Source organism: Salvelinus namaycush, unplaced genomic scaffold, assembly GCF_016432855.1.
Source record: "Salvelinus namaycush isolate Seneca unplaced genomic scaffold, SaNama_1.0 Scaffold660, whole genome shotgun sequence".
Lineage (NCBI taxonomy): Eukaryota > Metazoa > Chordata > Actinopteri > Salmoniformes > Salmonidae > Salvelinus > Salvelinus namaycush.
Window position 1 is genome coordinate 2,851 of NW_024061376.1, and position 13,364 is coordinate 16,214.

The window sequence follows — 13,364 nt, forward strand, 5'->3', positions numbered from 1 at the left end:
CTCTCTACCCTCCCTCCTGTCCTCCCCCTCTCCTCCCTCCTCTCCTCCCCCTCTCCACACTCCCTCCTGTCCTCCACCCTCTCCTCCGCTCTCCATCTCCTCCTCACCCCTCCTCCCCCCTCTTCCACCTCCTCTCCTCCCTCTCTCCCCACCACTCCTCCTCCCTCTCTCCCCACCACTCCTCCTCCCCCTCTCCGCCCTCCTCTCCTCCCCCCTCTCCTTCTCTACTCTCCCACACCATCACTCCCCCTTCCCCTCCTCTCCTCTATTCCCCCCCTCCTCTCCGCCCACCTCTACTCCGCCCTCTCCTTCTCTACTCTCCCACACTCCCCCTCTCCTCCCCCTCTCCTCCCCCAGGTGCGTTTCCCCTCCCACTTCAGCTCTGACCTGAAGGATCTGTTGAGGAATCTACTACAGGTGGACCTGACCAAGCGCTATGGCAACCTGAAGAACGGCGTCAACGACATCAAGGGACACAAGTGGTTCGCCACCACTGATTGGATCGCCGTATACCAGAGAAAGGTGAGGGGTGGGGCCTAACTGACATGTAGGGTACAGTATACCAGATAAAGGTGAGGGGTGGGGCCTAACTGACATGTAGGGTACAGTATACCAGATAAAGGTGAGGGGTCTAACTGACATGTAGGGTACAGTATACCAGAGAAAGGTGAGGGGTGGGGCCTAACTGACATGCAGGGTACAGTATACCAGATAAAGGTGAGAGGTCTAACTGACATGTAGGGTACAGTATACCAGATAAAGGTGAGGGGTCTAACTGACATGTAGGGTACAGTATACCAGATAAAGGTGAGAGGTCTAACTGACATGTAGGGTACAGTATACCAGATAAAGGTGAGGGGTCTAACTGACATGTAGGGTACAGTATACCAGATAAAGGTGAGGGGTCTAACTGACATGTAGGGTACAGTATACCAGATAAAGGTGAGAGGTCTGACTGACATGTAGGGTACAGTATACCAGATAAAGGTGAGAGGTCTAACTGACATGTAGGGTACAGTATACCAGATAAAGGTGAGAGGTCTAACTGACATGTAGGGTACAGTATACCAGATAAAGGTGAGAGGTCTAACTGACATGTAGGGTACAGTATACCAGATAAAGGTGAGAGGTCTAACTGACATATAGGGTACAGTATACCAGATAAAGGTGAGAGGTCTAACTGACATGAAGGGTACAGTATACCAGATAAAGGTGAGAGGTCTAACTGACATGTAGGGTACAGTATACCAGGTAAAGGTGAGGGGTCTAACTGACATGTAAGGTACAGTATACCAGGTAAAGGTGAGGGGTCTAACTGACATGTAGGGTACAGTATACCAGGTAAAGGTGAGGGGTCTAACTGACATGTAGGGTACAGTATACCAGATAAAGGTGAGGGGTCTAACTGACATGTAGTGTACAGTACAATTCCAGGTAACTTTCTCAAAATGCCAGGTTTTCCAGAAAGCCCCTTTCAGCAAGGCACTTAACCCTCATTTCTTCTGTAATTCGCTCTGGATAAGAGCGTCTGCTAAATTAATGTCATGTAAACAAATGTATTGATATGTTTGAATATGATAATTATACGGGAATCTGGTTTAGTAAAATGCTAAAATGATTGTTTGATGTATTTTTCAATATTTATGTATTTTTCCTCATCCTCTGTGTGTGTGTGTGTGTGCGTGCATGTGTGTGTGTGCGCGTGTGTGTGTAGGTGGAGGCCCCGTTCGTTCCTAAGTTCAAAGGCCCAGGTGACACCAGCAACTTTGAGGAGTACGAAGAGGAGGAGATCAGAGTCTCCATCAGTGAACAATGTGCCAAGGAGTTCACTGACTTCTAGACCCAACCAGAGAGAGAGGGATTGAAGGAAGAAGATAGAGAAGGAAGGAAGGAGGGAGAAGGAAGGAAGGAGGGAGAAGGAAGAAGGGAGGGAGAGAAGGAGAGAGAGGGAGAAGGAAGAAGGGAGGGAGAGAAGGAGAGAGAGGGAGAAGGAAGAAGGGAGGGAGAGAAGGAGAGAGAGGGAGAAGGAAGAAGGGAGGGAGAGAAGGAGAGAGAGGGAGAAGGAAGAAGGGAGGGAGAGAGAGGGAGAAGGAAGAAGGGAGGGAGAGAAGGAGTGGGAGAGGGAAAAGGAAGGAGAGAGAGAGGGCGGAGGAAGAAGAGAGGGAAGGAGAGAGAGAAGGAAGAAGAGAGGAAAGGAGGGAGAGAGGGACGGTAAACTGGAGTACTGTCTCCTGTTGAATCACAAGCACCAGCTACGAGAGGGAGAGAAGAAGAGAGGGAGAGGAAGATACGGAGAGAAGAAGAGAGAAGAGAGTAAACCAGCAGTGTTGCCTTTTCTGTCCTATATGTGTTTTTTCTACTGTTATTTATTTATTATTTAGTCTCTTTATATGTTTCATCCTTTATGGAGTGTTGGAGTGGGACCTGTCTCTGTAACAACTGTCTCCTAACTACCATATTGGGACAGGAACCTGTCTCTGTAACAACTGTCTCCTAACTACCATATTGGGACAGGAACCTGTCTCTGTAACAACTGTCTCCTAACTACCATATTGGGACAGGAACCTGTCTCTGTAACAACTGTCTCCTAACTACCATATTGGGACAGATACCTGTCTCTGTAACAACTGTCTCCTAACTACCATATTGGGACAGGAACCTGTCTCTGTAACAACTGTCTCCTAACTACCATATTGGGACAGGAACCTGTCTCTGTAACAACTGTCTCCTAACTACCATATTGGGACAGGAACCTGTCTCTGTAACAACTGTCTCCTAACTACCATATTGGGACAGGAACCTGTCTCTGTAACAACTGTCTCCTAACTACCATATTGGGACAGATGCCTGTCTCTGTAACAACTGTCTCCTAACTACCATATTGGGACAGATGCCTGTCTCTGTAACAACTGTCTCCTATGTACCATATTGGGACAGGAACCTGTCTCTGTAACAACTGTCTTCTAACTACCATATTGGGACAGGAACCTGTCTCTGTAACAACTGTCTCCTAACTACCATATTGGGACAGATGCCTGTCTCTGTAACAACTGTCTCCTAACTACCATATTGGGACAGATACCTGTCTCTGTAACAACTGTCTCCTAAGTACCATATTGGGACAGACACCATTCTCTGTAACAACTGTCTCCTATGTACCATATTGGGACAGATGCCTGTCTCTGTAACAACTGTCTCCTAAGTACCATATTGGGACAGACACCATTCTCTGTAACAACTGTCTCCTAACTACCATATTGGGACAGATGCCTGTCTCTGTAACAACTGTCTCCTAACTACCATATTGGGACAGATGCCTGTCTCTGTAACAACTGTCTCCTATGTACCATATTGGGACAGATACCTGTCTCTGTAACAACTGTCTCCTAACTACCATATTGGGACAGGCACCATTCTCTGTAACAACTGTCTCCTATGTACTAGGCTAGCATATTGCTCCACACATACTGGAATGTGTTCTGAATGGCCCCCTGTTCCCTATATAGTGCACTACTTTTTACCAGACCCCTATTGGTTCTGGTCAAAAGTAGTGCACTCTAAAGGGAATAGGGTGCCATTTGTGACAAACACACAATACTCTGCACTCACCTCCCCCATATAGTCTACACACCCCACCCTCCCCCTCTCCCACCTTGTCCTTGTGTTAATACATACACTCAACTGTACACTTCTGTCTTGACACGAGTTCCGTTCAGATGAATAATAATAATAATCCACATAGCAGCTGCTTCTATCCAAAGCCACGGTCAGGTGTTCTGTTGTCTGGTAGCGCCCGGCGGGAGTTGAACCTCTATCCAAAGCCACGGTCAGGTGTTCTGTTGTCTGGTTGTGCCCGGAGGGAGTTGAACCTCTAGTGCCGTGATGCTCGTATCAACTGAGCGTCGTGGAACCAGTTCATGTTCTGCCTTCTGAATGACCTGCATTCCTTTTCTCAAATCCGGCCCTGTAGTTTACTCATTCTCACGTTAAACACATCAGAACTCATTTGACATCTTGTATTAGAAAGGTGTAATTACATTCTCTAACTCAGTTGTCCAGGATTGAAAATACTATTATATTATCATTATTATTATTATTATTACATTGTCTTAACACTCTTCTCCTTTGAATACAATTCCATATTCTCTTTTACTCTTTAATGTCGTGTACCGTCGCCTAATATCATAGGGCACGTCCCAAATTACACCATATTCCCTACTTAGTGCACTACTTTTGACCCAGACTCTATAGAGCTCTCTGGTCAAGAGTAGTGCACCACTTTTGACCCAGGCTTATAGAGCTCTCTGGTCAAGAGTAGTGCACCACTTTTGACCCAGGCCTATAGAGCTCTCTGGTCAAGAGTAGTGCACTACTTTTGACCCAGGCCTATAGAGCTCTCTGGTCAAGAGTAGTGCACTACTTTTGACCCAGGCCTATAGAGCTCTCTGGTCAAGAGTAGTGCACCACTTTTGACCCAGGCCTATAGAGCTCTCTGGTCAAGAGTAGTGCACTACTTTTGACCCAGACCCTATAGAGCTCTCTGGTAAAGAGTAGTGCACTAAGTAGGGCACAGTGTTCCATTTGGGACGTAACCGTAGACAGCTGTTTATCTCCATCACAGTCTCCTCATTGTATTTCCAGGTCATCCTCCTCTCAGCCGTGGACGGGCACAATGCTGGTGTATATATATATACTATATACATACTGTTGCACTTTCTAGGAAAATACATAAGGCCTATAGTCTTTTTAAACCATATGACTGGGGTTGCACAATTCTAAATTGCCTGGTTTTCCACAAATCCTGGTTGGAAGAATCCTGTAAATATGAGGGAATGAGCAGGAAATCCGGGATTCCTGCCACCAGGATTTGTGTAAAAACGGAGAATTTGGGGAAAGTTCGGGACTGCAGCAGCCCTATCTGATCCTCAGCACTGCAAAGGGAGGTGTTTAAAGACACTATCTAATACCACCACATCAAAAATACAAAACACAAAGTGTAATATTTTGCAACTTGAGTATCAGTACAATAAAGTTTTACTTGTTAAAATGACCAACACAAGGGATTGTGTGTGCTGTTTTGTTTGCGTGATATAGCCCCGTTTTTCCCAACCCGCTCGTTGTGGGTTCAGTTTACCGGATAAACCCCCAGACATTTGACCACTTTGTTGTATCCTGAACTAGTTCACCTTGGTGCCTAACTGTAGAATAGATCAGACTGGCTGGGGCTCCCTGAGGAGAGGTCTGAAAACCACGGACACACACACACCTGTATACCCATTCAATCCATCTTTTATATTTAATTAGAGACCAACAGACTCTGTATAGGCCTATGAGACGCGTTTCCTGTAAGACAGTTTAGCCTAGAGGTGAGCGAATGCAGCAGTCTCCTAATGCAGTCATCCAGCCAACTGTTGGCTCTTTAGTCTGGACTCTGGAGAGACCCACCGAAGACGTGTTCATATGCAGAAATACTAAATAATACCATTTCCAAATCTGTGTATGTATTACAACCAATAAAAGCGTGTTCACGTTTCCCAAAAGCAGCGGGAATGTGAACAAAGAGCGATCTGCTTGAGATGCGCAAAAAAAACGAAAAAACCGCTACCTTAAATAAGCTACCGTCCGCGTATGTCTGCTGTGGGTGAACTGAAGGGGACGCAATCTTCGTCAGTCCACCTTAAGCGCACAATGTGGCCAACGCAGGCGCACATCGAGGCTTCCGTTCTTCATTCTCCGCTCTGCCGGGCTCGCTCTCTGCTCGCACTGGGTCGGTATAGGAGAGCGTCTTACAGCGTCACTTCAGAAACAACAAGAGAGAAAAGACGCACTCGGCCAAACCCAAACTCAACCGCTGGGAAAACAACAAAAAAAATGTCCGAATCCAAGTACCGGGACTGGATCCTCGAGACCATCGACTCTCTACGCTCACGGAAAGCCCGACCGGACCTTGAGAGAATATGTCGTATGGTCCGGAGAAGACACGGCTCGGATCCAGACAGAACCCGGGAGGAACTGGAGAAACTGATCCAAGAGCAAACAGTGCTCAAAGTTAGCTACAAGGGCTCCATATCCTACAGGAATGCGGCGAAGGTGCAGAGAAAGAGTCGAAAGAAGAGTGACTTCACGCCGGGTAACGGCGGCGGTAGCGAGGTGGAGGGAGAGAAAGCCATACACTCCAGTTTGAACAACAACGGGGACAGCGCGCACAGCTTTACCGACCTAGAGGAGGTGGAGAGCCGGGACCGAGAGGAGGATTCTGTCTCCGAGCCGAGTGAGTACCCAGACCCCCGGCCCGAAACCCCGGGTCTCACCTCCGAGGAAAAACAAAAGCTTTTTCCACTGAATAGCGGAAACGGCCCTGGCTGTTGCCCGGGTTGTGGCGAAACGGGCTGTGCTGAAACGGGCTGTGCTGCCGGGAGAGGCTGCAGTGGGAAAGCAAGTGCGTCAAAAGACAAGAGATTAGGAGAAAGAGGAGGAGGAGGAGGGCAGGAGGGGGGTGGCAGCAGCCCTTTGGCCGGCAACCACGAAACAAAACCGGGCCAAGATGGGAGCGGCGCTCCGAGTCAAGCAAAGGGGGTCTGTGGTGGCGCAGGGGGGGTGGAGACGGCGGGGCAGGAGGGCAGCAGTAGCTGCGTTGGTGTTGCTGCTGAAACGGAACATACAATTTGCCAGGGAAGCGCCAGTTCAAGTTCCAGCAGCAACAGCCACCTCATGCGGCCGAAACAGCTTCAGCCAGCATCCCCACTTGTCAAACCCAAACTCCGGGCCGGCCGATGTGAGGGGAACCCGTGGGTCGGGGGCAGCGGGCAGACCAGCTCGGATTTGGGCGAAAGACTGATCGCCTCCGTCCGCAGACTAGCCGAGCAGAACCGAGCCTCCGCGTTAAGAGGGGAGACCCGCGGGGGCCACAAGCCCCTGGGACTGAAGGAGATCCTGGGCTACCTGACCAGCCAAGACGGCCTCTCATCTGGGGGTAAGCTGACCCGTAACAGGGTCAAGGTGGTTCTGGAGAGAGAGGTGGCGAGAGGTCGGCTGCGGAGGACCCGGTGTGGGAACATCACTCTCCCGGTGAGGGGAGTGGAGGCAGCCCCCGCGAAGCCAACCGGCCCCGCTAACAGACTGCTTAAGAGCGCACTGCAGGATAAGCACATTGGGAAAAAGGTAACTTAATATTTCCAACACGTCCTATAGCCTAGACTACACAGAGAGAGGGAGAGCAGAATAGACTCACTACACCCTGTCTGCTTATGAATTAATGATCAATATATCAAAACAACGCAGACAGACGTCTTTCTCTTTTCTCCCTGGATGGAATCCCTGTTTCTCTCTCATTCAGCCTAACTAAGCTAAATCACATGTAAAACTATTCTGAAGGCAAATCTATCATTTGGCCCTAAATTAATCTTGGGTTTAAAATGACGTTTCTGGGTCTGGTGTGTTTTGTGTGAACGGTAGCCAATGGTAACGTGAACCAGAGCGCCCGCAGAACAGACATCCTGATTTTTGTCCTCGACACGCAACTGTGTCTTGCTGCCTGCTCGCTGTTTCCTACAGGGCTCCACTGCCATCCAGGCAGCACAAAAGGTGCGGGCTTTCAACAGCGCGCTCTCGTCTGTTCGCTGCTCTTGTTCCAGATTCACCGCACACACAGGAGCACGTCGAGAGAGGGCGACCAGAATATGCTGTCGTGGTTTCTCTGTGTTTGGCGCGGTGAAAGTTCGGCTATAGGCTACCGTCCCTATATCATAGACTGTGTCTAGCTGGCTGTAAATTATGCAGACAGACGGACGGACGGGGGCGTTACGCGGTTAATTCGGTGGAATAGTTTGAGAAAATGAAAGCAGAGTTTCCACGTCGGAAAGTCTGTCTGCGCCAAGCCTTTATTCACATCACAGCAGCTTGTCGTCGTCGTCCCCCCCCCCCCCCCGTTATAATCTTCTTAGTTCCGTTCTTTTCTCTCTCCCTCAATCCCCGCCCCTATCTCTCATGTTTCGTTCCTCATTACGCCCTTCCTAGGCGGCTACCTTTTTCTAACCGAACAAACGCACGCTCTCTCTCCCTCCCTCTTTCTCGCTCTCTCTCGGTGATGTAACTGTAGCCATATACACACCCAGTCACCAAGCAAGACTCACTGATTCTCTCATGAAAGGTTATATTGATTGTAAAACCGAGCGGGCAGTGCGTGTATTTAAGCCGAACACGGGACTGTTGTGGCGGGTGTAGCGCTGTCGGTGCAGCCGGTTGCTGCCTGGGCCATTACAAAGGACGCGCCGCCTGCGCTTAACTCGAGCCGCGCTGCCGGTCTCTAATGAACCAGTGGACAAAAGAGGTCGCAGTAATGTAGGGAGGGAGAGAGCAACAAACATGCGCACGCCAAAGTATGATGCAGCCTATTTCGCTACTATACATTAAACGAGTGAGCGACTGTTGGCTACCTAGTTATATAGCCTGTTTCCTGAAAATAAAGAAATGTCTGACTGTATGACACATATTCCTCTCTGTTAACTCTGATATTTCATACTATGCTGAAACTGTAAAACCTGCAACTGAATTCTTTCTCTCTCTGAACCCCCCCCCCCCCCCCCCTCTCTCTCTGACCCCCCCCTCTCTGAACCCCCCCTCTTTGACCCCCCCCCCTTCTGTCTTCCTAGGAGGTGAAAGAGGAGGAGCCAATGGAGACAGAGAGTGGAGAGGAGGAGGAGGAGGATGAAGAGGAGAAGGGAACAGGGGATGCTGAGGATGGGGGGCAGAGTGACACCCAAGCCTCAGGGGGTGAGGAGGGTTCTAAGGGGGTGACTTGCCCTGCCCCGGTTCCCATGGAAACGGAACCCAGGAATGGTGATGACATCGCTGGAGGTTCTGAGGGACAGGCGGGGGTGAAGCAGGAGGACAAACAACCAGAACACACAGCCAATACTGTCTCTCCAGACCAGATACACACAACCACACAGGTATAGGCTTCCCCTTCACATCTCTCTATCTATGTATTTGTCTCTGTTTGTCTATTTCTTGCTCTTTTTCATATTGAGTAATTTCCTGGGGGAAAATCTCTTTCTCTGTCTCTCTCTGTCTGTCTCTGTCTGTCTCTCTCAATTCAAGGGTTTTATTGGGATAGGAAACATATGTTAACATTGCCAAAGCAAGTGAAATAGATAATAAACAAAAGTGAAATAAACAATAAAAAATGAACAGTAAACATTACACTCACAAAAGTTCCAAAAGAATAAAGACATTTCAAATGTCATTACGTCTATATACAGTGTTGTAACAATGTACAAATCTCTCTCTGTCTCTCTCTGTCTCTCTCTGTCTCTCTGTCTCTCTGTCTCTCTGTCTCTCTCTCTCTCTGTCTCTCTGTCTCTCTCTCTCTCTCTCTCTCTCTCTCTCTCTCTCTCTCTCTCTCTCTCTCTCTGTCTCTCTCTCTCTGTCTCTCTCTCTCTCTGTCTCTCTCTGTCTCTCTCTCTCTGTCTCTCTCTCTCCCTCTCTCTCTGTCTCTCTCTGTCTCTCTCTCTCTCTCTCTGTCTCTCTCTCTCTCTCTCTCTCTCTGTCTCTCTCTCTCTCTCTCTCTCTCTCTCTCTCTCTCTCTCTCTCTCTCTCTCTCTCTGTCTCTCTCTCTCTCTCTCTCTCTTTCCCCCCCTTCTCTCTCTCTCTCTGTCTCCCTGTCTCTCTCTCTGTCTCTCTCTCTCTGTCTCCCTGTCTCTCTCTCTGTCTCTCTCTCTCTCTCTCTCTCTCTTTCCCCCCCTTCTCTGTCTCTCTCTCTCTCTCTTTCCCCCCCTTCTCTCTCTCTCTCTCTCTCTCTCTCTCTCTCTCTCTCTCTCTCTCTCTCTCTCAGAATCAGAATGTGGTACAGTCAGAGCGAGAGAGCCACACTTCCTCTGTCCACAACCACAACTGTGAGTTCTGCTTTACAACCCCTGAGTGTGTGGGAGTGCATGTGTGTGCTGTGCTAACCACTCTCCCCTGTTCCAGCAGGTTCGGCCTATAAGACAGAGGTGGGTGTGTCCTCCTGTCTCCTCACCCCCACCGCCTCACCCAGAGACTCTGGTCTGGCAGAGGAGAGAGGGATGAACGGAGGAGTGTGAGTATCACCTCAGAGAGAGAAAAGGAGGTAGGAAGAGAGAGAAGGGAGGAGCAGATGAGAGACAGAGGGGATAAATGAAGCAAGGAGAGTCAATATATTTCACATGAATGAGAGAGGAGTAAATGAGGAAGTCTGAGTGAGTTGGAGGAAAGAGGGATGAGGGAGGAGCAGATGAGTGTATGGGATGAAGGAGGGAGGGACGGTGGTAAGAGAGTGTGTGTAAAACATGAAAGTATAGTCTCGTCCTTTTAACTAAATGACAGTTACAAGTTGCAAACACTTAAATTCTCTCCTCTCTCTCTCTTTACCCCCCTATCTCTCTCCTTCCCCCCCTCTTTTTCTAGGTTTGTGAAGTCTGAGCTGGGCAGTCTAAACCCAGTCAACTGGACAGTGTCTGACGTGGTCAGTTATTTCATGTCAGCAGGGTTTCCAGAACAGGCCTTAGCCTTCAGGACACAGGTGAGATGAGACAGACAGCAGGGTGTCCATAACAGGCCTTCAGGACTCAGGTGAGATGAGACAGACAGCAGGGTGTCCAGAACAGGCCTTCAGGACTCAGGTGAGATGAGACAGACAGCAGGGTGTCCAGAACAGGCCTTCAGGACTCAGGTGAGATGAGACAGACAGCAGGGTTTCCAGAACAGGCCTTCAGGACTCAGGTGAGATGAGACAGAAAGCAGGGTGTCCATAACAGGTCTTCAGGACTCAGGTGAGATGAGACAGACAGCAGGGTGTCCAGAACAGGCCTTAGCTTTCAGGACTCAGGTGAGATGAGACAGACAGCAGGGTGTCCAGAACAGGCCTTAGCTTTCAGGACTCAGGTGAGATGAGACAGACAGCAGGGTGTCCAGAACAGGCCTTCAGGACTCAGGTGAGATGAGACAGACAGCAGGGTGTCCATAACAGGCCTTCAGGACTCAGGTGAGATGAGACAGACAGCAGGGTGTCCAGAACAGGCCTTCAGGACTCAGGTGAGATGAGACAGACAGCAGGGTGTCCAGAACAGGCCTTCAGGACTCAGGTGAGATGAGACAGACAGCAGGGTGTCCAGAACAGGCCTTCAGGACTCAGGTGAGATGAGACAGACAGCAGGGTGTCCAGAACAGGCCTTAGCCTTCAGGACTCAGGTGAGATGAGACAGACAGCAGGGTGTCCAGAACAGGCCTTCAGGACTCAGGTGAGATGAGACAGACAGCAGGGTGTCCAGAACAGGCCTTCAGGACTCAGGTGAGATGAGACAGACAGCAGGGTGTCCAGAACAGGCCTTCAGGACTCAGGTGAGATGAGACAGACAGCAGGGTGTCCAGAACAGGTCTTCAGGACTCAGGTGAGATGAGACAGAAAGCAGGGTGTCCATAACAGGTCTTCAGGACTCAGGTGAGATGAGACAGACAGCAGGGTGTCCAGAACAGGCCTTCAGGACTCAGGTGAGATGAGACAGAAAGCAGGGTGTCCAGAACAGGTCTTCAGGACTCAGGTGAGATGAGACAGAAAGCAGGGTGTCCATAACAGGTCTTCAGGACTCAGGTGAGATGAGACAGACAGCAGGGTTTCCAGAACAGGCCTTCAGGACTCAGGTGAGATGAGACAGACAGCAGGGTGTCCAGAACAGGCCTTAGCCTTCAGATCACCAGGGAGCATCAGAGATACAGCTATCACACCCGACAACCCTTTAGCAGTGCGACATAGCTGTAGTTACTGTGTCGTTACTGTGTCGTTACTGTGTCGGTACTGTGTAGTTACTGTATTGGGTAACTACTATGTGTCTTATCTAGAACTACTTACTATGTAACTACTCTGTGTACCTACTATATTATAACTTTGTAACTAAATATATTCTGTCTCTCTCTCTCCACCCAATCAGGAGATAGATGGGAAGTCCCTCCTCCTGATGCAGCGTAACGATGTCCTGACAGGCCTGTCAATCAGGCTAGGCCCCGCCCTGAAGATCTATGAGCGCCATGTGAAGGTTCTGCAGAGAACACACTTTGAAGAGGACGACTGACTTTACCTGGAGACACACACACACACACACACACTCCTCCTCTTTCAGCTTTAACTACGGAACATTCCAATCCCCAAACCCTGACCCCTGAACTCTAAACTGACCAACCCTCTCCAGGCCCCAACTCCCCTCTCCTCCTTCATCCAGCTCTCCTCTCACATCCCCCTCTCATGGACTCAACTCCCCTCTCCTCCTTCATCCAGCTCTCCTCTCACATCCCCCTCTCCTGGACTCAACTCCCCTCTCCTCCTTCATCCAGCTCTCCTCTCACATCCCCCTCTTCTGGACTCAACTCCCCTCTCCTCCTTCATCCAGCTCTCCTCTCACATCCCCCTCTCCTGGACTCAACTCCCCTCTCCTCCTTCATCCAGCTCTCCTCTCACATCCCCCTCTCCTGGACTCAACTCCCCTCTCCTCCTTCATCCAGCTCTCCTCTCACACCCCCCTCTCCTGGACTCAACTCCCCTCTCCTCCTTCATCCAGCTCTCCTCTCACATCCCCCTCTCCTGGACTCAACTCTCCTCTCCTCCTTCATCCAGCTCTCCTCTCACATCCCCCTCTCCTGGACTCAACTCTTTGGGAGAGAACACACAGAGAGAGAGGGGGGGGGGGGGGGGGGGGGGAGAAGACAATGGAATAGAGAATCCTTGGATTTTATACCTGATGATGTTTTGACGGACAGACCACCAAACAGAGACGAAGAAGAAATAGGGAGAGAGAAGAGAAGAAGAGAAGATGTCCCCTGTTGCTATTGAATGTGTTTAACAGGCGTTGGTCTGGCATGAGTTTATTTGAGGTACAGTTCTGCTTTGACCTTTGAACCTTTTAGAAGGACATTAGCCACTGCTTTAGACTCCTGAACAATCAACCAATTACCTGATCAGCGGCTGTCAGTGAAACATTGGCTACATTCCAATTCTCTTGAAGTGTGTACATGTACCCGCTGGTGGATTTAAAAGGCATGGAATGGTTACAGTATATGGTGGCCATTGTGTCCACCTGGCTGAAGGTATCCTCCTCACTCAGATCACAGATCCAGGATCAGCTTATCCTCCCCGTATCAGATCTTTATCCAATAGGGGTTTTACACGCAAAACTGATCATAGATCAGTGTCTAAAGACAACTACATAACTGGTCTTTTAATTTGTTCCTTTTGATTGTTTAAGGAAAACTTCATCCTCCTCTGAGGCTGTGTCCCGACTGGCACCCTGTTTCTTTTATAGTGCACTGCTTTTAACCAGGGCCCGAGGGCTTAGTGCACTGCTTTTAACCAGGGC

General features: G+C 49.5%; 2 protein-coding genes across 2 annotated transcripts; both read left to right on the plus strand.

The window, feature by feature from the left end:
• Nucleotides 1-279: 279 nt before the first annotated feature.
• LOC120042368 (cAMP-dependent protein kinase catalytic subunit alpha-like) lies at nucleotides 280-1,917 on the plus strand (the record flags this gene model as incomplete). The annotated part of the gene is made up of 2 exons (XM_038987191.1): nucleotides 280-522; nucleotides 1,715-1,917. Coding segments are annotated over 2 exons (369 nt in total), but the record flags the coding sequence as incomplete, so codon positions are not given.
• A 6,740-nt stretch (nucleotides 1,918-8,657) lies between these two features.
• Nucleotides 8,658-10,071, plus strand: LOC120042367 (neurofilament medium polypeptide-like). The gene is made up of 2 exons (XM_038987190.1): nucleotides 8,658-8,951; nucleotides 9,973-10,071. Exons 1-2 carry the CDS (start codon nucleotides 8,673-8,675, stop codon nucleotides 10,066-10,068), a joined length of 375 nt encoding a protein of 124 aa, XP_038843118.1. The 5' UTR covers nucleotides 8,658-8,672; the 3' UTR covers nucleotides 10,069-10,071.
• Nucleotides 10,072-13,364: the final 3,293 nt, after the last annotated feature.